General features: G+C 45.7%; 1 protein-coding gene across 2 annotated transcripts in view; it reads left to right on the top strand.

Moving 5' to 3' along the window:
* RARS1 (arginyl-tRNA synthetase 1) overlaps nucleotides 1-24,591 on the top strand; it is a 230,040-nt gene that overhangs the window by 77,815 nt on the left and 127,634 nt on the right. For both annotated transcript variants that reach the window (XM_069199348.1, XM_069199349.1), the window contains exons 8-9: nucleotides 3,748-3,877; nucleotides 6,001-6,105. In XM_069199348.1, coding sequence (XP_069055449.1) covers nucleotides 3,748-3,877; nucleotides 6,001-6,105 — 235 coding nt within the window. The remainder of the gene's footprint in view (nucleotides 1-3,747; nucleotides 3,878-6,000; nucleotides 6,106-24,591) is intronic.

The raw sequence follows: 24,591 nt of genomic DNA, 5'->3' as shown, positions 1-24,591 counted from the left end.
AGGGCCTGATTACAACTTTGGCGGAGGGGGTTAATCCGACCCAAATGTGATGGGTATCCCACCCGCCATATTACGAGTCCATTATATTCTATGGAACTCGTAATACAGTGGGTGGGATGTCCGTCACATTTGGACGGATTAACCCCCTCTGCCAAAGTTGTAATCAGGCCCATAGTCTCTACCAGTTAAGGCATTATGGTAGGTAAGTAACATTTTTGCCAAGAGAATGGTCTTTCATAGCAAAGGAGATCAAGTAGGATGTGTAGCTATGCCACTGATTCTTTTATTGCTTCTTGCAGCCAGCTGGAAAGCCATTAAAATTAACTATTTAGTTATTTTTTATTCAGTCATATAGCATAAAGCAAAACAGATCTTCTGTCGATAGAAACTGAGGCCCTCATTCTGACCTTGGCGGGCGGCGGAGGCCGCCCGCCAAAGTCCCGCCGTCAGATTACCGTTCCGCGGTCGAAAGACCGCGGCGGTAATTCTGACTTTCCCGCTGGGCTGGCGGGCGGTCGCCTTCAGACCGCCCGCCAGCCCAGCGGGAAAGAGGCTTCCACGATGAAGCCGGCTCGGAATCGAGCCGGCGGAGTGGAAGCTGTGCGACGGGTGCAGTTGCACCCGTCGCGTATTTCACTGTCTGCACAGCAGACAGTGAAATACATGTAGGGGCCCTCTTACGGGGGCCCCTGCAATGCCCATGCCAGTGGCATGGGCACTGCAGGGGCCCCCAGGGGCCCCGCGACCCCCCCCTACCGCCATCCGGATCCCAGCGGTCGGACCGCCGGGATCTGGATGGCGGTAGGGGGGGTCGGAATCCCCGCGGCGGTGCAGCAAGCTGCGCCGCCGTGGAGGATTCAATGGGGCGGCGGTACACTGGCGGGAGCCCGCCAGTGGTGCCGGTCCGACCGCGGCTTTACCGCCGCGGTCGGAATCCCCATTGGAGCACCGCCGGCCTGTCGGCGGTGCTCCCGCGGTCCTCCGCCGCCAGGGTCAGAATGAGGGCCTGAGTCTCTTATCTGAGGAAGAAAACAAGGTGATCCACAGCATCTTGAACTTGCTGCCATCTTTTGAGTTCAAAGTCTGGCAAACCTTTTTAGAGTGCATTTCTATAATGCCGTCTGGTGTAGAGTAGGCCCTCCAGCACCACCTGATGGTCATGTATAACGTTCAGTGCCCTATGAAATTGACTTAGCTTGAACCAAGAGTCTCTACTCTTTTGCAGTCTGAGACCTAGGCATACCTATGTTATTCAGTTTCTCACCATGCTGCATTTTGGTACCAAATACCACTGATGGATCTGGACAGAAAGGTGAAAGATTTGAGCAATGGGAACTGGGTCGAGGAGAATAATGCGCACCCTTATTGAGGCTGACAGCAACCTGTGTAAACTATCTTCAGGCCTTTTCTCGAGCAGATAGAGTTGCCCTGAAAAGATCAAGAAGCAGCTTAATAGGCACATTAATGAGGAGCGGTGATGAAAGATGGAATCCCAGTTTGACACATTAGATTCTGTTGTTAAGAAAGGAGGCAACTCTCTGCTGTCCAAAGTCTGAGATTCATCTCTTTGTTCTCAGCTAGGACAACAGTGTGTCACCCACATTATCAAATGCCTCATAGAGATGCAGCATGAGCAGTCCTGGTTTGCTTTATGGCGCATGTCATCCCAAACATTCTCTAAACTCGATTTTGCTTCCGTGCATGGGTTGAAACTTTTATTGGCGGGGCTCTGGATAGAATGGGCTGGAGTTGGCATCTTAAAGTTTCTCAAAGATTTTCTCAACCCAGTTCAATCCCACTCTCAAGTGAAAATTGTTTAGTGCTGTATGATTAAAGATGGGTTTCTTGAAGAGTGGTGGAATCGGAAATAAATTTTGTTGTAAGGTTCTAAAATCCGAAATTAGGAAACTTTTTATCAACTGGATCATGGTTAGAGGCTGCAAGGAAATTCCTTCTATTGTATGCTCACCCCCAAGGTTTTGGACTGATGCTGCTGTTTTTTTCACTCTGAGGGTGCACTGAGGCCTGCTATCCAAACCTACCCTGACCCTAAAACATGAATGTCAAATTGGCTTATACCCAATTGGCATAAGCCAACTTACATGCAAGTCCTGTGTATATGGTACCCCAGACATGTAAGTTAGAATGTCACCCCTGGGTTTGCAGCACTAGTTGTGCTACCCTGAGTGTGACACAGGTAAAACGAGTCACCCAGTCCACCATTTCAGACTGGGAGAGCAGCTTTAAACTGCTAGCCCTACTTTGCCATTTTAAGCACTGGTAAAGCCAAGTCTTCACCTGGTATATGTGAAAGTCACCCTAAGCAAAACATGTACAGATGTTCTGACAGTACAAATGCAAAACTGGTGATTTTACTGTGGAAGAATTTGTTTGACCTATTTACTGTGCTCCTGAAAGGTTCAATGAAGCCCGACTGGATTCTGTAGTAGAAATTAAGGTAACAGGTTGTAGTGTGCAAGTTTTACAAAGTTGCCACTTTGTTGCCTTTAGTCTCCTGTGCCCTTAACGGTTGCACAAGACAGCTTTCTTCTCTCCCGAGATGTGCTAACGACTCTCAGAAGAGGGGGCGATAGACGCCTGCTTTGGAGGGAGGTGTTACTTCCCTGCTGCAGGAAGCCACACAAAGGAGAAGCCCGCCTTGGAAGGGCAGATAAAAGGACTGTGTGCCTATTCCAACAGGGCCAAAACTACTACCACTGTGTTAGCTTGCGTATGTCCTGTCCTAGACATCTGCCTGGCAGCTACATCTGCGTCCCTCCATATGTTCATGTCACACTATTGTCTGGACAGACCAGTCTGCTGAGAAGGGCACTTTGCAGGACTTTCGGGTTTGAGTCCATTCCCAGACCACTTTCCTTGTGTATTGCTTTGATACTTATTCAAAAGATGAGGAATCTACGGCTAGACAGGTCTATCAAGAGAACAAGTTAATTACCTCTGGTAACACTCTTTCTGGTAGAGACTGTCTAGCAACAGACTCCTCCTCGCTCCTCCCATCCTAACTGTTCTGTGTTTGGACTCTGTCCTTCATTAAGATCGATAGCCTAGGAATCTGCATAGTGATAAACCGATCGTTTTTGGGGCTCAAGTCTGGAGGCACGAAGAGTCTCGAAAGCAACTGATGTCGGAGTACAGGAATGGTGCCTTTGTAGGTCCAGCACATCGTTTCCGGAGAGGAGCCACACAGTGACACTTTCGGGCACGCAGCGGTATTGCCAAACAGTTTCCAGATCCAGTCTGACACCTGGGGAATACTTAAATGGAGAGGGCTCTGTGGCTAGATAAGTCTTTACCCGAAAGAGTGTTACCAAACTTAAGCAAGTTGTTCTTTTTGGTATTAATTGACAGACCATTACCTAGCCGAAAATACAAAATACTGGTGACAATTTAATAATAAACATTTATTTAATGATTCCATATGTTTCGTGCAAAATAAGTCTACTGAAAACTATGGCAGATATCAGATTTTCCACAACAAGATAGACCAACATTAGACGTCAAATCAGATGCTTATTAACCCATTGATTAAATTGCTTTGTGATGTATCTAAAGGGCAAAACAAAGAAGGTCCTGCCATACCTTGTAATAAGAATGTGATGCTGTCAACACTTGTGAGACAAATTCTTGTTTATGCCCTCATGATGTGCAAACTCGATAGCTCTTGTAATAGCTCTGCCTTTGAAAGCATGTGAAAATATTAGTATGACTTTTTCTTTGCTGATTTAGGAATCTAAAACCAGGTTTGACCAGGAGGAAGACTTTAAGAAACGGGCATACCAGTGTGTGGTGGATTTGCAGAGCAAACGCCCAGACATCATAAAAGCATGGAATCTGATCTGTGATGTATCTCGAGAAGGTACTTTGTCTTTTCATACATGAGACTTCCTATTGCATTAAAATTGGTCCATTTTCTCATGATCTGTATGCCTGTTAGCATTTAAAATGGGTTCCTTGCCATGATCCTCATTTGAAGCTGAGCACTTGTTCTATTTATTACACGGCAGAGAGAAATGTGTCGGCTTAGTAAGTAACCTGTGTTATTTTATCCTGCTGTTTTTATGCAATGTCCGTTATCTTATGGTAGTCTTCTTGTGCAGTTTTCTCGGCATGAGAGCTAATTTTTATGAAGCTGTATTTTGTGGGATATTCGAGACCATGAACAACTTTTCATGTGTATGTATAGTTTTCATGGTGCCCGTCAGTTTGGTTTTCACGTCTTTCATGAACGTCACAACATTTATTATGAGAATATGTTTGCCTGTTGGTTTGATGAAATATGGCTGTTTTAAAGCGCTAGTAGATAATCTATGTTTAATTGGCAAGCTGGTCGCCTGGAAATTAGCAGAACACGTATTTGTGCTGTTATTCAGGTTGTGGTTCATTCGTTGGCTAACAGGAGGTGTAACCAATATGAAGGCTCTCAATTTTTCCTTAGTTGCAAATGTTTTATTGGAGTTACAATACACTTTCGTGGATAGGTAGCCTTCCTTTGTTTAGTTTTGTCATGGTATTACCAGCCAAATTTAATCTGATTCTTTCCAGTTTGAATGACCTTACTATTGCTTTACCTGTAATTGAAATACTTCCCAGAAAAAGATGGATCAATTATTCATCATGTGCTTACATCTTGCAGAAAATCCATCTTGTCCTTTTAAAGCAAAAATTAAAGAGAAAAAAGACCTGGCAATCTGTTTAAAAATAGCTACTGTTTTTGTATTAGGAAAAAAAGGCGTAATTGAAATGGTTTACTACTGTATATACCTGTCTTTCATAAAGTCATGCTGTAACTTAACAGCTTGGTTTATTTCAAAAATATATGGCGTTTATTAATTACAATTCTAATGTGAATCTTTTAACTACCAGAAGAAAACATAACAGTTTTTTTCTTGTTTTCATTCTTAGGTCTTTAAAATTTAAATGGTTCTGGTTTCTAAGAGGGCCTCCTCAGCAGGCAGCACTAACTGTTGCTGAAGACCTAATGGTCCCATGCATTAATGCATAGAGCGGGCTTTTGGTGAGCCACTTGCTCCTGAGTGACTGGCTTTGTATATTTCCCAACACTGTAGCATATCATTGTTCTTAATGCCTGAGTTGTATCACTTCACTACTGACATCAGGAACATTTTTTTTAATTTGTCGTTCAGTACTCGGCAGTCGTGCATTGCTTTCTTTCACCTTGCTTCATTGGCTTCTTTAAAGTATTTTTTGACAGCTGCTTTTGGGAAGGTGTGACAGCTGCATACTGCTACTGGGCTGCTCTCTTCTTTCTCACCCCCTCACACACGTTTTTCTATGTATCATTCACAAGTGGCCATTGACAAGCTTAGTACTATAAATTAAACTTTAAGTGAAAAATGCCAACCTGTCTGCTAGTGATTTACATGACTTGAGCCCGCACAGTGGATAGTTTGTCGTTCTTTTTCATCTTTTGAATGATAGAATATCCCCAGATGACCAACTGTGAAGAAAAATCATTCCAAGATGACTAAACGTGATTACACATTCCTTGTGACGCACAATTGACCGTTTTTTAAATATTTTTGCTAATGCCAAAGCAAACAAGCTTTTGGAAAACCAGTAGTTTGCCCCTCACCTTTTAATGGCGAGACCTGTTGGCTTTGCCACTGCTTGTTATTATCATAGTGTTTCTTTATAATATCAGGGTTATGCATGCAAAACATTTTAAATAGATGGATCAAGTTCTCTTTCCTCCCAGCTTTTCAAAGAGTTCTGATTAAAACTGTATTTTTTTAATCTCAAGCGTAATCCGTGTAAAAAAATAAAATGTTTCCAAAACGTGATTTTATGTGGACCATGGCATAATTATGGTTTGTTGAAACAAAGTATCTTCCTGTGCTGTACTCATAACTGACTGGTGTTCTGCATCACTATACGTTTCATGAACTATTCTTTTCAGAACTGAAATGCTCTTACGTTTGTAAAGCATGGTTTGTGAATTTCTTTGTTTGTCCCCTCCAGAGTTCCAGAAAATCTATGACTGCCTGGAAATCAAGCTTATTGAAAGGGGAGAGTCATTTTACCAGGACAGAATGGATGCTGTTGTTAAAGAATTTGAAGCTAAAGGTAAAAATCAGTTGTTATACTTTTAAATGCTACTCTTCCTTATTCCAGATAATTGTTTTAGTTTAATGAAGTTGTATATTTGTAGCATGTCTTAGCCGAAGATACATATGCTTAGCATACTTCTGCCATCTAGTGTTGGGCTCAGACGTTTGCAACTTCTTTTTCTTCAAAGCCCTTTGAGTCATGAACTTTGGTGACTTCGTCCATAGCCTGTATTTCGCATAGCCCTTGTCTCCTTTTTTCTTTAGATTGTTTTTCTCAGCCATCGGGTTCGGACATCTATCTCGGAGCTCCAAGACCGAAGCTTCGACACTTTCCATGAGGTCTTTTCAGTGCCCCAATTCGTAACCCTTTTATGTGATACATTCGAAGACAACCGACGTCTCTTTTTCTCCATGTACTTCATTTCACCCGCCAGGGTCTGGGCCCGGTTCAGATACATCTTCCAACTTCACAAAGTGTTGGAAAAGACTCCCTTCAGTTTCTGCTCTAAGTGCCACGCTAAATATTCCAAGCAGGATCAACACTTTGCAATCTGTGCCTCTCTCCAAAACAAGAGGAGACGTCCTGTGAAGCTTACCTGGCCTTCCAGTCGAAAAAAGACAATTAACCAACAGAGAGAGCAGCACTGGACTCATACCACCATGCAAGCACTGAAGCCGAACATGTGCCCCATATTTTCGGGGACCAGCCACTCGATCTCCAAACCGAAGAGGACATAGCAGAAGAAGCTGAAGCCCAGGACGTGCCTATGAGGAAGGGTCTGATTCTGAATGTGAGCCTACAACCATGAAAGGGCTTGTGAGTACACCTGCGAAAACCTCCCATGCTCACACAATAACATATACAAGGGTTCACAAAACCTCACTGTCCTCGGGCCATGGAGGCGACCGGCATAAGGCAAAAAAGTAAATACCCATCCTTCCTCCTTCACAAGCACCTAAAGGCACTGAAAAAAACAAAGCCGCCAACTGTGTCGAAGTCAAAGCCAGCCTGGGTGTTGGCATCCCTAAGCGCAAACCTTGATGCCAACGAGGCCCTCAGAGCCAAAAGCTACTACTTCGGAACTGACGATATCCTTGGAGTCAAAGGCATCTCTACGTACCAAGCACACCTCAGCACTGAAAAACACCTTCGGCACACAAATCATTGCCCCAAAATCACCCTCGGCACTGAAACAAAGTAAGAACTCCACAAAGCCAAGGGAGAGTCCTGTTGAGCCTATGCTCGCCAAACTAATAGAAAAACTCGAAATCAAACAAAAGACTCGGAATATTGACCTGGACACTGGAAGGGTAGATACAAAACCACCTCCAGCACCAAAAGACATGCTCTCTAAGACGAAGAAGACATTTGAGGAGGAGATCATGGGGCCTGAGCCACACAAGACTCCACAAAAAAACCATAGACAGGGGTACTAGCCCAATAGTGTTTCCTCAACTCCAACCCCTTTCCCCCTCCATCATTACCTAAACCCTGTACTTCACCTGCTGTTCTTCCTCTGCTGCCTGCAACAGCTATACCACCTGCTCCTGCCTGGAACAGCTACACCACCTGCTCATCCATGATCAGCCCAGCACTCCCCTCATGCTTACCCACAGGGATTACCCGCATCATTGTCCTTCGGGGAGCATAGCACAGGGGTTAATATTGACCTATATGAAATACCATATCTTCTAGATCCTCATGGTGACCCTAATAATATTGATGATGCATAGGGGTAGCTATGATATAGACCCTCATGATTATACTGACCTTAGCCGTTTACACCGCTGAACCCTCCCCATCAGATGACACAACAACTTACCATGAAGTTCTGCACAGGGCTGCACGCTACTATAAAGTAGTCTTTATCGATTCTTAGACATAGTGAGTGAGCAGTGAAGCTATTTTAAGTGCATGTGCTGGACACTGGAAAAAAAGTTTCCCCAGCTACATGGTGGCTTCAATAAAAATATGGATGTTTGGTATCAAGCATCTCGTACTACTAAGCCCTCACTGATGCCAGTAATGAACTTATTAATACATGCACCCAGAGGGCACAATTGAGGCGCCCCCTGAAAACCTACCAAATACCTATGTGGGGACTGACGCGTTTTAGCCAGCCTGCCACCACCAGACAAGATTCTGGCCCCTTAGGATGAAAGCCATTACTCTTGAGCACTCAGAAACAAAGCATGTTCTGTTAATTCACCTCACCCAACAGGATGACCTGTAAATCTACATTCAAAGGCAGGGGACTTTAAAGAAGCCCACTGCCCTTAGTATGTAGATCTGGGTTCACTCAAAGGAGAGATGCCACCACTGCACCCCCCATTCCCAGCACCGATTTGGCACTGGGACAGGTGGGAAATTTAGTATTCAGAGAGGTATGTCCTCCCTTCAGGTCAGTCTCACCCCTAAGATGAGCTGTCTGATGTGGACACGATGTTTAGAAATCTGCCATCTTGGTTTTGGCAGAAGTAGGAACTCTGGGGTAGGGTTATGCCCACTTCCCACAGGAAGTGGTAATACAGGGGGCGCAGTGACCCCATAGGTAAGTAGACCATTGGCTACTACCCTACACAGACTGAGAAAGAAGCACCTGACTTGGCCCCAGCCCTGCCGGCCTGTCTGCTGTTTCCACATATTTGCGACCACATCAACTCGTCCTGCATGCTGCTGTGCCTCCAAAATCATCAGAGGCCTGCCTGCCTTCAACAAATGCACTTGAACTCCCGTGGAGCAGCACAGCTGCTTCCCTGCATTTTGCAGGCACCCCAAGAGACCTGTGAGGACTCTGGACCACAAAAACCCAACATCTGAAAGCACCTCTATACCCATACCATGTAGCCGGAGCTGAAGTGGGCCAGTGGTGCCAATGTGGTTCCCCAGCCCTCCAGAGACAAATCCCACCTTGCACTTGCCCACTGTGGACTCACAGATGCCACCTGCAGCCTCCGACCGCAGGCCCCCTCAACCACGAGTGCTCTAGGTGGAGAGTACCTGACGCCTCAGGACACCTGTGCACCCGTCGCCCCTGGCCTGTGGAGAAGAAGACTGAAGTTGTCTCTCCATTCCTGAGCATCTGAAGACTTAGAGCTACCTGTTGGTTCTCCTCGTCTGGACTCCTTGTCCAGATCTGCAGCCTCTTTTCTCCCGATCCCCATTGACTGACATTAGGCACCCAATGCCGTGCTACCCCTTGGCACCCTGCCTCCCCGGTGCTGCCTGGTATGAGCTGTTGGTGTGTTCCTGACCCTTGCCTAATACTTAACTTAAGTCCAGGAGATTGGTCCAGTACGTCACTGTACTATATCTGTGTGCAGTATTTGTTTTTCCTCCATAGGAATGTACTTTTTTGACTTTTGAAACCTGATCGTATTTTTATTGAAAAACGTACTTACCTGATCAGCTTGATTCTGGTGCCTAAATATATATTAAGATACTTGTTATTTTTTGGTAATTGGTGTGCATCTCCTTATTGAGTCGTGTGTCTCATTTATTGACTGTGTGTGTGTATTTGCAGATGTCTAACACTCTTCCCTGATAAAACTCCTGAGAAAAGAGGGGGTATATGAAGGAAGACGTGGCACACTCAGTAATCTGGGAATGTATAACTGTGTTACACTAATCTACAATGGTGCTCTACAGTGAGGATTACCCCCGCATATCCTCCGCATTGATTTTACAATCAATTAATACATGCTGAGGCACTCGTTGCTATCACAATATAATATGAAGTATCTAATATCAGTTACAAACACTGGTACATTACTAATAGTCAATAACACATGGTTTGTTACTCAACCATAATTTAACTGAAGAAAGGCGTTAACATACACAATATTACCACCAAAATATCCTGAGCCCAATTAAGTCAAACCAAGATTTTTTATTTCACACATGTCACATCCGACTTAGCTGCATAGATGAATCTTGCATTCTTTCATAATCATAATGTTTCATTACAAGTCCATTTTCCAATCTTGTTCCAAAGAGCTCATCCGTTATAGCCATCCAATCCGTAAAGAGAACGCATAGCTGTATTAATCTCTTGATCATCAATTGTTACTACTTCCTTTGCATAGAAGCCTCCCAGCCATACTAGGCTTTTAGTTTCACATAATTAGTCCATCAGTTCCATCAAGACCCTACAGCCAACACGTGTTTCGTCTAATGACTTCATCAGGGCTGAAACATCATATACAATTCATTAAACAGTCTTCACACATTAATAGTTGATGAATATTTGAAATTAACAAACTCCTCTACCATGCACTAATATCCAGTTGCAAACCCAACCTACTATTAGTTGGTTGTTAGTATTTAAATTACCCAAACGTGAACTCATTCTGCAAGTTTCCTTGTGCCACTGAAAATAAAACCCTTTGAGTGTATGTAACCAATTAATTCAATTATGTGATAAGATGTTAAAAATATTATTAATAAGTTGTGGAGCAGACGGCCGCTTTTAATGCCACGTTATGTAATAATGTATCAAAATACAACTCATCCTAACACCATTTACTGGTTAGTTCAAACCTAAATATCCAAATACCTGAACATTAGTCTCCTCATAAAACGTGAAATCTCTTCAGCAACAAATCCAATGCCATTACGGCAGAAAAAATCCTTTTAATCGAGGGTAACCGTTTCACTAAAAATACAGAAAATTCTTAAGCAATATAAATTGTCAAGCCCAAACGGAGTCGGACGTAAGCCCAAAACACAGGCTTCCGATCGCCGTTAAGCATATACAACAATAATGTCTCACAGTTTAACTTCTATATTCAATTACCTTCTATAGCGGCGTCCCGGTCTATAAACAAGCCGGCAATCAAGTAAAGAGTCCTGGTTACTTCCAAAAAGCCGGCAATTACGCTCCCAAATTCACCTTCTCTCTAACGGACGCGAGTACGCGGTCTGTGCCACGCCCCAAAGCTGCTTTATTTAGCAATTCTACCGGAGCAGTAAAAAGAGGACTACTCCAAAAGAAACTACTAGACGTCCGTGTCCACAGTAATAAAACTAATCCATTCGGCAACGCCGCCCGGTCTGAACACATATCTTATTAACCTCCTAAGTATTCACTAATTAAACAAAACTCAACCAATATAATAGAACCACTAATAAGTGAGTGTGTACAGTAAAAGTGCCGTCCACTTAAGTAATATAAAATTAGAATTGGAAATTAAAAATAAAAATAAAAATAAAATAAAATAAATAGTATAATTAGTGAAAATAAAATGAAAAATAAAATAAAAATATAAAAAAGAAAAAGTAGTAATTCAAACAAGCAGAAATCAAACGTGCTCTACCTATCTTTTATAGAGGCAAAGAGCTTATATCATCATGCGTGAGTGGCCTACGATCTTATTAAGAACATACTTTTCTGTTAATCACAATTAAAATGTCATATTCTAAATAACTATTGAGTAATAATCATAAATCACAGCAATATCTCTTCTCACATCATCATCATAGATTCCAGTTAATTAAATACATTCAATATATCACTTCATAACTCCACATGTGTAACCTAAAATCCAATATTGAATACATGCAAAAAGAAAATAACGAGATAACTAACATTGTAGTTAACAATTATGTCCATCAGATAATTATGATGATCAGTCCTAGTCCAACTTATATCACTAAATGGGTCCCTCACGAGAATATCATTCTTATTCCAAATGAATCTACTCCCCCAAAAAATACTCCAATTCCCGATCTGTATTTAAACCATCCTCTGCTGCCCTCAGACGCATTATCCACATAACCTCCCTCTTTCTTAGTGTCAATTCCCTGTTACCCCCTCTTGGGTCTTTTGGAACATGTTCAAAAAAGACGTTCAATCACACTTTCCCCCTAATAAAGCACCCTGGGATTGGTAGTTCAAGCTCCTGTCCCCTAGTAAGGTAACCCCTGGAATCTTTTAACAATATATGTCATTTTGATATATTTTTTAAAGAGCCAGCTTCCTACAGCCTGCACGTCCGCACATGCGCCCTCTTTAATAGTGCCTCCAATGAGAATGGTCTCAAGCAGAGGACCATCTACAAGAACTAGTATTGATAGGACCAGCGCCCCATGCTCTCTGCAGTGGTGGAGCAGCGACAATCTGTTTCATGGTCGGCCCTTCAAAGCCCCTGTCCCTCAGGTGACCATTACAACAGATGCACCCCTACATGAATGAGGGGTGCATACGCAAGATCTCACGGTGCTTGGCCAGTGGTTTCAAATCAGAAATACCTTCACATCAATCATCTAGAGCTGCTGGCAATTTAATTAGCTCTCAATGTGTATCACCAACATCTTCAACAAGAGGTGGTTCTAGTCCGCACCTACATCATGACCGCCATGTATTACATAAAAAAACAAGGGGCCACACTCCATTCAGTTGTCCCGCATAGCTGTCTGCATATGGCACTGGGCCATATATCCACCGCCTAGCAGAATGCCTACCAGGGGTGGACAACTTCACAGATGTGCTCAGCAGAATTCAGCCTCCTCAGATTTGACAGGCAAGATTCCAGCAGGACTCCTCTGCAGTGTTTACTTCGACTTCTGGCCACTGGATTTGCAACTGGACTTCACAGGAACCTATAATCTGCAGCTCCAGCGACAACTTCATTCTGCAACATGGTTTCTCCAGCTTCTTCCAGCAACTGAAACATTTTCCCAGCTGTGCAACCTTTGAGGGCAGCAAATCCTCAATCTGCACCATGAAGCAAGACAGAATCTCCGTTGTAGTAAAGGAATCACTCCTGTGCATCTGCAGGCACCAACTACAGCGACGACCCGCTGTGTGGATCTCCTCTCCTCCAGAGCTGTGTGGATCCTGCATCATGGGAGTCCCTTTGGTCCTCTCTACCAGCTGTCCAACTTGGAAGACAGTGAGCTCTTGCCTCTCCACGCAGGACAGAACTCCCATGCACCGGGTCTCTTGCAGCTACCAAGGCTTATTGGTATCTCCTCCAAGGGATCTTCAGGCTCCCTGTAGCCCCACCCCCCCAACACTCTTCTCTGTGACACATAGCCCTCTGTGTGCTTCTCAGGTGACATGGGACTCCTTCCTAGGTGTGCTGTGTGGGCCTCACCTCGACTCCTGTGCTTGCTGCCTGTAGGGGCTGCCACCTCTTCCTGTGACTCTCTTCACTGCTGAGGGTCACTCAGGACTCCCCTCTGTGGGTTGAGTTCTCCTGGAACTTGCTGGTCCCCGGCAGCTCTGCATTCTTCTAACGCAACATTTTCCTTTGCCAAGGCTTGTTGGTGGTATTTTCCACACCACTTACCAACTGCAATCCTTCTTCCGTCGTGGGACGTCTACTGCATCACTTCAGGAATTCCTCAGCTGCTCCAGTGCTGCACTGCTGACTGTCTTCGTCCACCTTCAACCTGGTCTTGCATCCACAGATGGGTGGGTAGTGAGTGGCTCCTGCCACCACCGGACACTCCAAAGTGAACTGGACTTGGTCCTCTTCTTTTCCAGGTCTTCCTCTACCAGGATCGAGCGTTGCTTTCTTGCAGTTTTGTCTGGATCTTGCATTATCCTTTTCGGAAGTCCTTTTGGTGGGGTTGGGGAGAACCAGGTACTTACTTCTCTTCTCCTGGTCGCTGGGGGGCATTCTGGCACTTACCTTTTGGGGTTCTTGAATCCTCCAGCTCCCTTCTACCTCCAGTTGGGATATTGCCTATATAGTATTTTGGTGATTGTGTCACCATAATAAAGTACCTTTTTTATGTAACACTGTGTGGTTATTTCATGTGTGTTAAGTGATATGTGACTACAGTGGTATTGCATAAGCTTTGCATGTTTCCTAGATAAGTCTTGGCTACTAATACCACCCTTGGGGTGTTCATGGACGGGGAAGTGGTCATTTCCTTTTCCATTGTCCAGTTTCAGGCCAGAGCAGGGGTGGGGCGGGGGGGTCCCTGAACCGGTGCAAACCTGTTTATGCAAGTAGGGTACCAAATTAGGTTTTACCTCCTTCTCCCACAGGAAATCCTTTGTTCTGCCTGAGCTGGTCAAGCTGCCTCATGGGTGGCTACAGCACTGGCTGACTGGAAAACCCCAGAAGACTACTAGGAGCAATGCTGGGGGTCCGCTAAGGAGTCCCCAGAGTGCATGTATTCCTACAACCAATTCTGGCAACAGTATTGGGGTATGATTCCGTCATGTTTAAAATCAAACATGCCCAAGTTCAGTGGCCAGTACATGGGTAAAACGACTTTCTTGCACTTACTAAGTTCAGTGTAATAGAGCTGGAGTTTGTAGGGGCACCTCTGCTCATGCAGAGGCCCCCTCACACACAGGTACCTGCACCCTGCCCTCTGGGCTAGGAGGGCCTATCATAGCGGTGACTTACAGTAACCTGGTGCAGTGACCTGTAGTGAAAGGGTGCAAGCACCTTTTCACGCAGGCTGCAATGATAGGTCTGCAGACACCATTTGCATGGGCTCCTATGAGTGGCCCAATGCCCTGGGTATCTGAGTACCATCTAGTAGGGACTTATATGGGGGCACCAGTATGCCAGTTGTGGGGTGTGCTAAGTCCTAAGCAACCAAATTTAGAGGAAGAGAGCACAGTCACTGGGGCCCTGGTTAGCAGGATCCCAGTGAACACAGTCAAAACACACTGACAGCAGGCAAAAAGTGGGGGTAACCATGCCAAAAATAGGGTTCGTGCCTACAGTTTGTTACCTACTGCATCTACAGCAATGGCCTTGCATATGTTTCTATTAGATTACACTTAGCAGCACTCGCTGCATACGTGCAAAACAGTCAACACGTCCTTGTTTACAATCTCGATAATTATAGCATTTATGGAAGGATAAAAAAGGGTCATTCCTCTCTCCATCCCACCAGCACCAGTCTGGAGCCTTAACATAGTACTCATCAGGCATATTGGTCCACCTTTGGAACCACTACGTACATGTGATCAACAGTTCCTCGCATAGAAGATAGCATTCTTGGTGGCTATAACATTTCTTGGATGAATGCTCCAAGTGCTCACTGTGGTAGAACCTTTCTTCCAAGTCTATCCAGATTAATTATTACTAAGAACAAACCCCAAATTTCTCCGTAAAGTGGTTTCCGCTTTTCATGTCAACCAAACCACTGAGCTAAAGGTGTTCTTTCCTAAACCAGACTTGGTAGAAATAAGAACTCTACACACCCTCGATATTAAAAGAGCACTAATATACTACATCGAGAGAACAAAACTCTTCTGCAAAAGACAACTTTTCTTTGCTTTTTTCAAACCCAAAAAAGGGCTCACCTATTTCGGTAGCAGGAATCGCAAAATAGGTAATAATATGTATACATATGTGCGATCACAAAGCTAAACAATTGCTTCCCGATGCTCCGAGACCTCACACTACACAAAAAAAAGGAGCCTCCATGTCTTTTCTAACAAACATTCTGCTAGCAGAGATCTGTAAAGCAGCTACATGGAACAACCCACATATATTCGTAAAACACAGCAAGCTAGAGTAGGTCAAGCTCTATTATGAACACTTTTCCAATCATCTGCCTCAACTATTGGCTAGCCACTGCTTTTGGGTAGCACTGCTTTATATTTGATGATAAGCATATGTATCTAGAGCCAACAACATGCTACAAATGGAATATGTTATCCAAAAGCCATAAGCATCTATTCCTAGTGTTTAGTGCTGCAGATTCATAAGCACCCGCCCTCCTCCCTGGATGCTAATGCCTAATGTACATACCTCTCTTTTACAACGCTCACCCTTGTCAAAACTATTCTTTAATGTTCATCTTTACTGTCGTTTTACTGCTTCTATCCTAAACTCATCCGATGAGCCAAAAAAAATGTAACAAAGGAACCAATGACCATGTGCAATACAGGCTATGGAAGGAGTCACTGTTCCTCGTGGCTTAAGACTTTTTAGAAGAAAAACAAGTTGGAAACGTCCAAACCCAGCACTGGATGGGTAGGAGTATGTTAAGCATATGAATCTACGCCACTACATGCAACGAATTGATGCTTACAGGGTAAGTAACACATTCCTTTCTTGTCTTATTTTGAAGTTGTTTTATTTGTAATACCTTTGGTTGTAAGGAAAAAAGGGGTTAGCAAGCCTTTCATATGAAGTAAAATGTTGTCAAATTGACTATTGAGCGGGTGGAGTTTAATAATTACTCCAAGTTCTAGGCTCAGTACTCATTCCCGATGCAAAGATGTACCCAGCAAAAAGAAAATAAGTGCTCTTTCTCGCACTTCTGCAAAAACATGCCTAAATGGTGAGCTTCTAAAATCTTGATCAGGGCTGATTGGGTCACATTTGGAAATGAAAGAGGGCAAAAGAGCAAAGAAAGCATTATGAATCTTGTGCTCTCAGGCCCAGGCTCCCTTACAACCAGCCTCCATCCCTGTAGTTCAAGACCAACTGAATCTCTGCTATTTGGCAGCAATAATAAGTGGAGGCGAGGCACACAGGGTTACATCAGCAATAAGAGGAATGGGATTATCTGGCTAGCTTATCCTTGACCTTAATATAAATTCTATGTCAGGACCGGAGGCGAGGGTTATGCTATTCTTCTGCTTTATTGAACAGCAGCCATTTACAGCTTCAATAATAAAAACCTACTATTCCCATGAAACATGGGGAATCTAGAAGAAAAAACACGATAACCAAGGAAAAAAGGCAGTCCATGGAATATCCAATCCACATTCAGCAGTCCACAATATAGTGCATCATCTGTGTCCCCTAATCTTCTTTCTTCGCTGCTCGCAGCTGAGGATGTCACACATCTTTACTCTCATAATTAATGTATTTTATATTAATATTGCCGTGTTATTTTTCCTATACACTTGTTATTTTAAATATTGTTTCTTCCTTTTATATTGTGTTACGATTCTTCTTGCTCCTTCGCTGCAGTTATTTGTTGGTGCGGCTTGTGCCACGTTGCGGCCTTCCCATCACTAGGTAGTGCGTGAGTGACGCACTTGTTCTGCTGAGGCACTCCGCTTCGATTCTCTTTAGATCAGAGTAAAATTGCACGCCACCAGCTACGGAGAGCCTGTCTGTCTGGAGAGTGACGCCTCAGACGTCTGAGGTTCTTATTGCCTGCCCGATTTCAAATCTGTCACTCCTCATGCCCTGCTATTAACGTGGGTCCATACTATTTAAAATTAACGCTCCACCTGGGGTCCGTGCCATTTTACATAAGACGTGCTGGCTGACTTGGACACACTCTCAGGGGGAAACCCCTTACATTCCAGTCTTTTATGCACCAGGGTGAGGTGTCCCAAGCTCAGACCCTATAATAGTGCTGTTTGCCCAGTACATATTAAAGCTGACCACCAGCCCTCCATTTTAAAGGCTTTGTCCATTTATGTAATATAGGTATATACCTTTCCCTTCTGCTCCTGTTGTATCTGTTTAAAAATGGAAATAAATGAGGACGATGAGTTCTTTGATGCTATGGATGCGTCAGTATATCGAGCAGAATTTGAGTCCATGGGCCCCCTTGCAAAGCGACTCTCAACTTGGAAAATGACAAATGTAGGAAGTTGGCTCTGTATGTGCTATTTCAAAGTAAGGAATAGCATGCACAGAATCCAAGGGTTCCCCTTAGAGGTAAAATAGTGGTAAAAATAGATAATACTAATGCTCTATTTTGTGGTAGTGTGGTCGAGCAGTAGGCTTATCCAAGGAGTAGTGTTAAGCATTTGTTGTACATTCATATAGACAATAAATGAGGTACACACACTCAGAGACAAATCCAGCCAATAGGTTTTTATATAAAAAAATATCTTTTCTTAGTTTATTTTAAGAACCACAGGTTCAAATTCTACATGTAATATCTCATTCGAAAGGTATTGCAGGTAAGTACTTTAGGAACTTCAAATCATCAAAATTGCATGTATACTTTTCAAGTTATTCACAAATAGCTGTTTTAAAAGTGGACACTTAGTGCAATTTTCACAGTTCCTAGGGGAGGTAAGTATTTGTTAGGTTAACCAGGTAAGTAAGACACTTACAGGGCTTAGTTCTTGGTCCAAGGTAGCCCACCGTTGGGGGTTCAGAGCAACCCCAAAGTCACCACACCAGCAGCTCAGGGCCGGTCAGGTGCAGAGTTCAAAGTGGTGCCCAAAACGCATAGGCTAGAATGGAGAGAAGGGGGTGCCCCGGTTCCGGTCTGCTTGCAGGTAAGTACCCGCGTCTTCGGAGGGCAGACCAGGGGGGTTTTGTAGGGCACCGGGGGGGACACAAGTCCACACAGAAATTTCACCCTCAGCGGCGCGGGGGCGGCCGGGTGCAGTGTAGAAACCAGCGTCGGGTTCGCAATGTTAGTCTATGAGAGATCTCGGGATCTCTTCAGCGCTGCAGGCAGGCAAGGGGGGGATTCCTCGGGGAAACCTCCACTTGGGCAAGGGAGAGGGACTCCTGGGGGTCACTTCTCCAGTGAAAGTCCGGTCCTTCAGGTCCTGGGGGCTGCGGGTGCAGGGTCTCTCCCAGGCGTCGGGACTTTAGGTTCAAAGAGTCGCGGTCAGGGGAAGCCTCGGGATTCCCTCTGCAGGCGGCGCTGTGGGGGCTCAGGGGGGACAGGTTTTGGTACTCACAGTATCAGAGTAGTCCTGGGGTCCCTCCTGAGGTGTTGGATCGCCACCAGCCGAGTCGGGGTCGTCGGGTGCAGTGTTGCAAGTCTCACGCTTCTTGCGGGGAGCTTGCAGGGTTCTTTAAAGTTGCTGGAAACAAAGTTGCAGCTTTTCTTGGAGCAGGTCCGCTGTCCTCGGGAGTTTCTTGTCTTTTCGAAGCAGGGGCAGTCCTCAGAGGATGTCGAGGTCGCTGGTCCCTTTGGAAGGCGTCGCTGGAGCAGGATCTTTGGAAGGCAGGAGACAGGCCGGTGAGTTTCTGGAGCCAAGGCAGTTGTCGTCTTCTGGTCTTCCGCTGCAGGGGTTTTCAGCTGGGCAGTCCTTCTTCTTGTAGTTGCAGGAATCTAATTTTCTAGGGTTCAGGGTAGCCCTTAAATACTAAATTTAAGGGCGTGTTTAGGTCTGGGGGGTTAGTAGCCAATGGCTACTAGCCCTGAGGGTGGGTACACCCTCTTTGTGCCTCCTCCCAAGGGGAGGGGGTCACAATCCTAACCCTATTGGGGGAATCCTCCATCTGCAAGATGGAGGATTTCTAAAAGTTAGAGTCACTTCAGCTCAGGACACCTTAGGGGCTGTCCTGACTGGCCAGTGACTCCTCCTTGTTGCTTTCTTTGTTCCCTCCAGCCTTGCCGCCAAAAGTGGGGGCCGTGGCCGGAGGGGGCGGGCAACTCCACTAAGCTGGAGTGCCCTGCTGGGCTGTGACAAAGGGGTGAGCCTTTGAGGCTCACCGCCAGGTGTCACAGCTCCTGCCTGGGGGAGGTGTTAGCATCTCCACCCAGTGCAGGCTTTGTTACTGGCCTCAGAGTGACAAAGGCACTCTCCCCATGGGGCCAGCAACATGTCTCTGGTGTGGCAGGCTGCTGGAACTAGTCAGCCTACACAGACAGTCGGTTAAGTTTCAGGGGGCACCTCTAAGGTGCCCTCTGGGGTGTATTTTGCAATAAAATGTACACTGGCATCAGTGTGCATTTATTGTGCTGAGAAGTTTGATACCAAACTTCCCAGTTTTCAGTGTAGCCATTATGGTGCTGTGGAGTTCGTGCTTGACAAACTCCCAGACCATATACTCTTATGGCTACCCTGCACTTACAATGTCTAAGGTTTTGTTTAGACACTGTAGGGGTACCATGCTCATGCACTGGTACCCTCACCTATGGTATAGTGCACCCTGCCTTAGGGCTGTAAGGCCTGCTAGAGGGGTGTCTTACCTATACTGCATAGGCAGTGAGAGGCTGGCATGGCACCCTGAGGGGAGTGCCATGTCGACTTACTCGTTTTGTCCTCACTAGCACACACAGGCTGGCAAGCAGGGTGTCTGTGCTGAGTGAGAGGTCTCCAGGGTGGCATAAGACATGCTGCAGCCCTTAGAGACCTTCCTTGGCATCAGGGCCCTTGGTACTAGAAGTACCAGTTACAAGGGACTTATCTGGATGCCAGGGTCTGCCAATTGTGGATACAAAAGTACAGGTTAGGGAAAGAACACTGGTGCTGGGGCCTGGTTAGCAGGCCTCAGCACACTTTCAATTGTAAACATAGCATCAGCAAAGGCAAAAAGTCAGGGGGCAACCATGCCAAGGAGGCATTTCCTTACACAACCCCCCCCCAAACGAAAGAGGATGAGACTAACCTTTCCCAAGAGAGTCTTCATTTTCTAAGTGGAAGAACCTGGAAAGGCCATCTGCATTGGCATGGGCAGTCCCAGGTCTGTGTTCCACTATAAAGTCCATTCCCTGTAGGGAGATGGACCACCTCAACAGTTTAGGATTTTCACCTTTCATTTGCATCAGCCATTTGAGAGGTCTGTGGTCAGTTTGAACTAGGAAGTGAGTCCCAAAGAGGTATGGTCTCAGCTTCTTCAGGGACCAAACCACAGCAAAGGCCTCCCTCTCAATGGCACTCCAACGCTGCTCCCTGGGGAGTAACCTCCTGCTAATGAAAGCAACAGGCTGGTCAAGGCCACCATCATTTGTTTGGGACAAAACTGCCCCTATCCCATGTTCAGAGGCATCAGTCTGCACAATGAACTGCTTAGAATAATCTGGAGCTTTTAGAACTGGTGCTGAGCACATTGCTTGTTTCAGGGTGTCAAAGGCCTGTTGGCATTCCACAGTCCAGTTCACTTTCTTGGGCATTTTCTTGGAGGTGAGTTCAGTGAGGGCTGTCACAATGGATCCATATCCCTTCACAAACCTCCTGTAATACCCAGTCAAGCCAAGGAATGCCCTGACTTGAGTCTGGGTTTTTGGAGCTACCCAGTCCAGAATAGTCTGGATCTTGGGTTGGAGTGGCTGAACTTGGCCTCCACCTACAAGGTGGCCCAAGTAAACCACAGTTCCCTGCCCTATCTGGCATTTGGATGCCTTGATAGAGAGGCCTGCAGATTGCAGAGCCTTCAAAACCTTCTTCAGGTGGACCAGGTGATCCTGCCAGGTGGAGCTAAAGACAGCAATATCATCAAGATAAGCTGTGCTAAAGGACTCCAAGCCAGCAAGGACTTGATTCACCAACCTTTGGAAGGTGGCAGGGGCATTCTTTAAACCAAAGGGCATAACAGTAAACTGATAATGCCCATCAGGTGTGGAGAATGCTGTTTTCTCTTTTGCTCCAGGTGCCATTTTTATTTGCCAGTACCCTGCTGTCAAGTCAAAGGTACTTAAGAATTTGGCAGCACCTAATTTGTCTATGAGCTCATCAGCTCTTGGAATTGGATGAGCATCTGTCTTGGTGAAAGAATTGAGCCCTCTGTAGTCCACACAAAACCTCATCTCTTTCTTTCCATCTTTGGTGTGAGGTTTGGGGACTAAGACCACTGGGCTAGCCCAGGGGCTGTCAGAGCGCTCAATTACTCCCAATTCCAGCATCTTGTGGACTTCCACCTTGATGCTTTCTTTAACATGGTCAGATTGTCTAAAGATTTTGTTCTTGACAGGCATGCTGTCTCCTGTGTCCACATCATGGGTACACAGGTGTGTCTGACCAGGGGTTAAGGAGAAGAGTTCAGGAAACTGTTGTAGGACTCTCCTACAATCAGCTTGCTGTTGGCCAGAGAGGGTGTCTGAGTAGATCACTCCATCTACTGTGCCATCTTTTGGGTCTGATGACAGAAGATCAGGGAGAGGTTCACTCTCTGCCTCCTGATCCTCATCTGTTACCATCAACAGATTGACATCAGCCCGGTCATGGAAGAGCTTAAGGCGGTTCACATGGATCACCCTCTTGGGGCTCCTGCTTGTGCCCAGGTCCACCAGGTAGGTGACCTGACTCTTCCTTTCTAGTACTGGGTAAGGGCCACTCCATTTGTCCTGGAGTGCCCTGGGAGCCACAGGCTCCAGAACCCAGACTTTCTGCCCTGGTTGGAACTCAACCAGTGCAGCCTTTTGGTCATACCAAAACTTCTGGAGCTGTTGGCTGGCCTCAAGGTTTTTGGTTGCCTTTTCCATGTACTCTGCCATTCTAGAGCGAAGGCCAAGTACATAGTCCACTATGTCCTGTTTAGGCTCATGGAGAGGTCTCTCCCAGCCTTCTTTAACAAGGGCAAGTGGTCCCCTTACAGGATGACCAAACAGAAGTTCAAAGGGTGAGAATCCTACTCCCTTCTGTGGCACCTCTCTGTAAGCGAAAAGCAGGCATGGCAAGAGGACATCCCATCTCTTTTTGAGTTTTTCTGGGAGTCCCATGATCATGCCCTTTAATGTCTTGTTGAATCTCTCAACTAAGCCATTAGTTTGTGGATGGTATGGTGTAGTGAATTTATAAGTCACCCCACACTCATTCCACATGTGCTTTAGGTATGCTGACATGAAGTTGGTACCTCTGTCAGACACCACCTCCTTAGGGAAACCCACTCTGGTAAAGATACCAATGAGGGCCTTGGCTACTGCAGGGGCAGTAGTCGACCTAAGGGGAATAGCTTCAGGATACCTGGTAACATGATCCACTACTACCAGGATATACATATTTCCTGAGGCTGTGGGAGGTTCTAGTGGACCAACTATGTCCACACCCACTCTTTCAAAGGGGACCCCCACCACTGGAAGTGGAATGAGGGGGGCCTTTGGATGCCCACCTGTCTTACCACTGGCTTGACAGGTGGGGCAGGAGAGGCAAAACTCCTTAACCATGTTGGACATATTGGGCCAGTAGAAGTGGTTGACTAACCTCTCCCACGTCTTGGTTTGTCCCAAATGTCCAGCAAGGGGAATGTCATGGGCCAATGTTAGGATGAACTTCCTGAACAGCTGAGGCACTACCACTCTCCTAGTGGCACCAGGTTTGGGGTCTCTGGCCTCAGTGTACAGGAGTCCATCTTCCCAATAGACCCTATGCGTTCCATTTTTCTTGCCTTTGGACTCTTCAGCAGCTTGCTGCCTAAGGCCTTCAAGAGAGGGACAGGTTTCTTGTCCCTTACACAGCTCCTCCCTTGAGGGTCCCCCTGGGCCTAAGAGCTCAACCTGATAAGGTTCAAGCTCCAAAGGCTCAGTTCCCTCAGAGGGCAGAACTTCTTCCTGAGAAGAGAGGTTCCCTTTCTTTTGCTGTGTGGTAGTTGGTTTCCCAACTGACTTTCCTGTTCTCTTGGTAGGCTGGGCCATTCTTCCAGACTCCAGCTCTACTTGTTCACCCTGTGCCTTGCATTGTGCTCTTGTTTTCACACACACCAGTTCAGGGATACCCAGCATTGCTGCATGGGTTTTTAGTTCTACCTCAGCCCATGCTGAGGACTCCAGGTCATTTCCAAGCAGACAGTCCACTGGGATATTTGAGGAGACCACCACCTGTTTCAGGCCATTGACCCCTCCCCATTCTAAAGTAACCATTGCCATGGGATGTACTTTTCTCTGATTGTCAGCGTTGGTGACTGTGTACGTTTTTCCAGTCAGGTATTGGCCAGGGGAAACCAGTTTCTCTGTCACCATGGTGACACTGGCACCTGTATCCCTCAGGCCCTCTATTCTAGTCCCATTAATTAAGAGTTGCTGTCTGTATTTTTGCATGTTAGGCGGCCAGACAGCTAGTGTGGCTAAATCCACCCCACCCTCAGAAACTAGAATAGCTTCAGTGTGGACCCTGATTTGCTCTGGGCACACTGTTGATCCCACTTGGAGACTAGCCATACCAGTGTTACCTGGATGGGAGTTTGGAGTGGAACCTTTCTTGGGACAGGCCTTGTCTCCAGTTTGGTGTCCATGCTGTTTACAGCTGTGACACCAGGCCTTTTTGGGATCAAAGTTTTTACCCTTGTACCCATTGTTTTGTGAAGAGGCTCTGGGCCCACCCTCCTGTGCAGGTTTTTGGGGGCCTGTAGAAGACTCTTTACTATTTTTAGTTTTGGTTGTCTCATCACCCTTCCTCTGGGGAGTCTTTGTGACCCCTTTCTTTTGGTCACCCCCTGTTGAAGTCTTGGACACCCTTGTCTTGACCCAATGGTCCGCCTTCTTTCCCAATTCTTGGGGAGAAATTGGTCCTAGGTCTACCAGATGCTGATGCAGTTTATCATTGAAACAATTACTTAACAGGTGTTCTTTCACAAATAAATTGTACAGCCCATCATAATTACTTACACCACTGCCTTGAATCCAACCATCTAGTGTTTTCACTGAGTAGTCAACAAAGTCAACCCAGGTCTGGCTCGAGGATTTTTGAGCCCCCCTGAACCTAATCCTGTACTCCTCAGTGGAGAATCCAAAGCCCTCAATCAGGGTACCCTTCATGAGGTCATAAGATTCTGCATCTTTTCCAGAGAGTGTGAGGAGTCTATCCCTACACTTTCCAGTGAACATTTCCCAAAGGAGAGCACCCCAGTGAGATCTGTTCACTTTTCTGGTTACACAAGCCCTCTCAAAAGCTGTGAACCACTTGGTGATGTCATCACCATCTTCAAA

This window comes from Pleurodeles waltl, chromosome 7, assembly GCF_031143425.1.
Source record: "Pleurodeles waltl isolate 20211129_DDA chromosome 7, aPleWal1.hap1.20221129, whole genome shotgun sequence".
Taxonomy (NCBI): domain Eukaryota; kingdom Metazoa; phylum Chordata; class Amphibia; order Caudata; family Salamandridae; genus Pleurodeles; species Pleurodeles waltl.
This window is presented reverse-complemented; position numbering and strand designations above follow the sequence as displayed.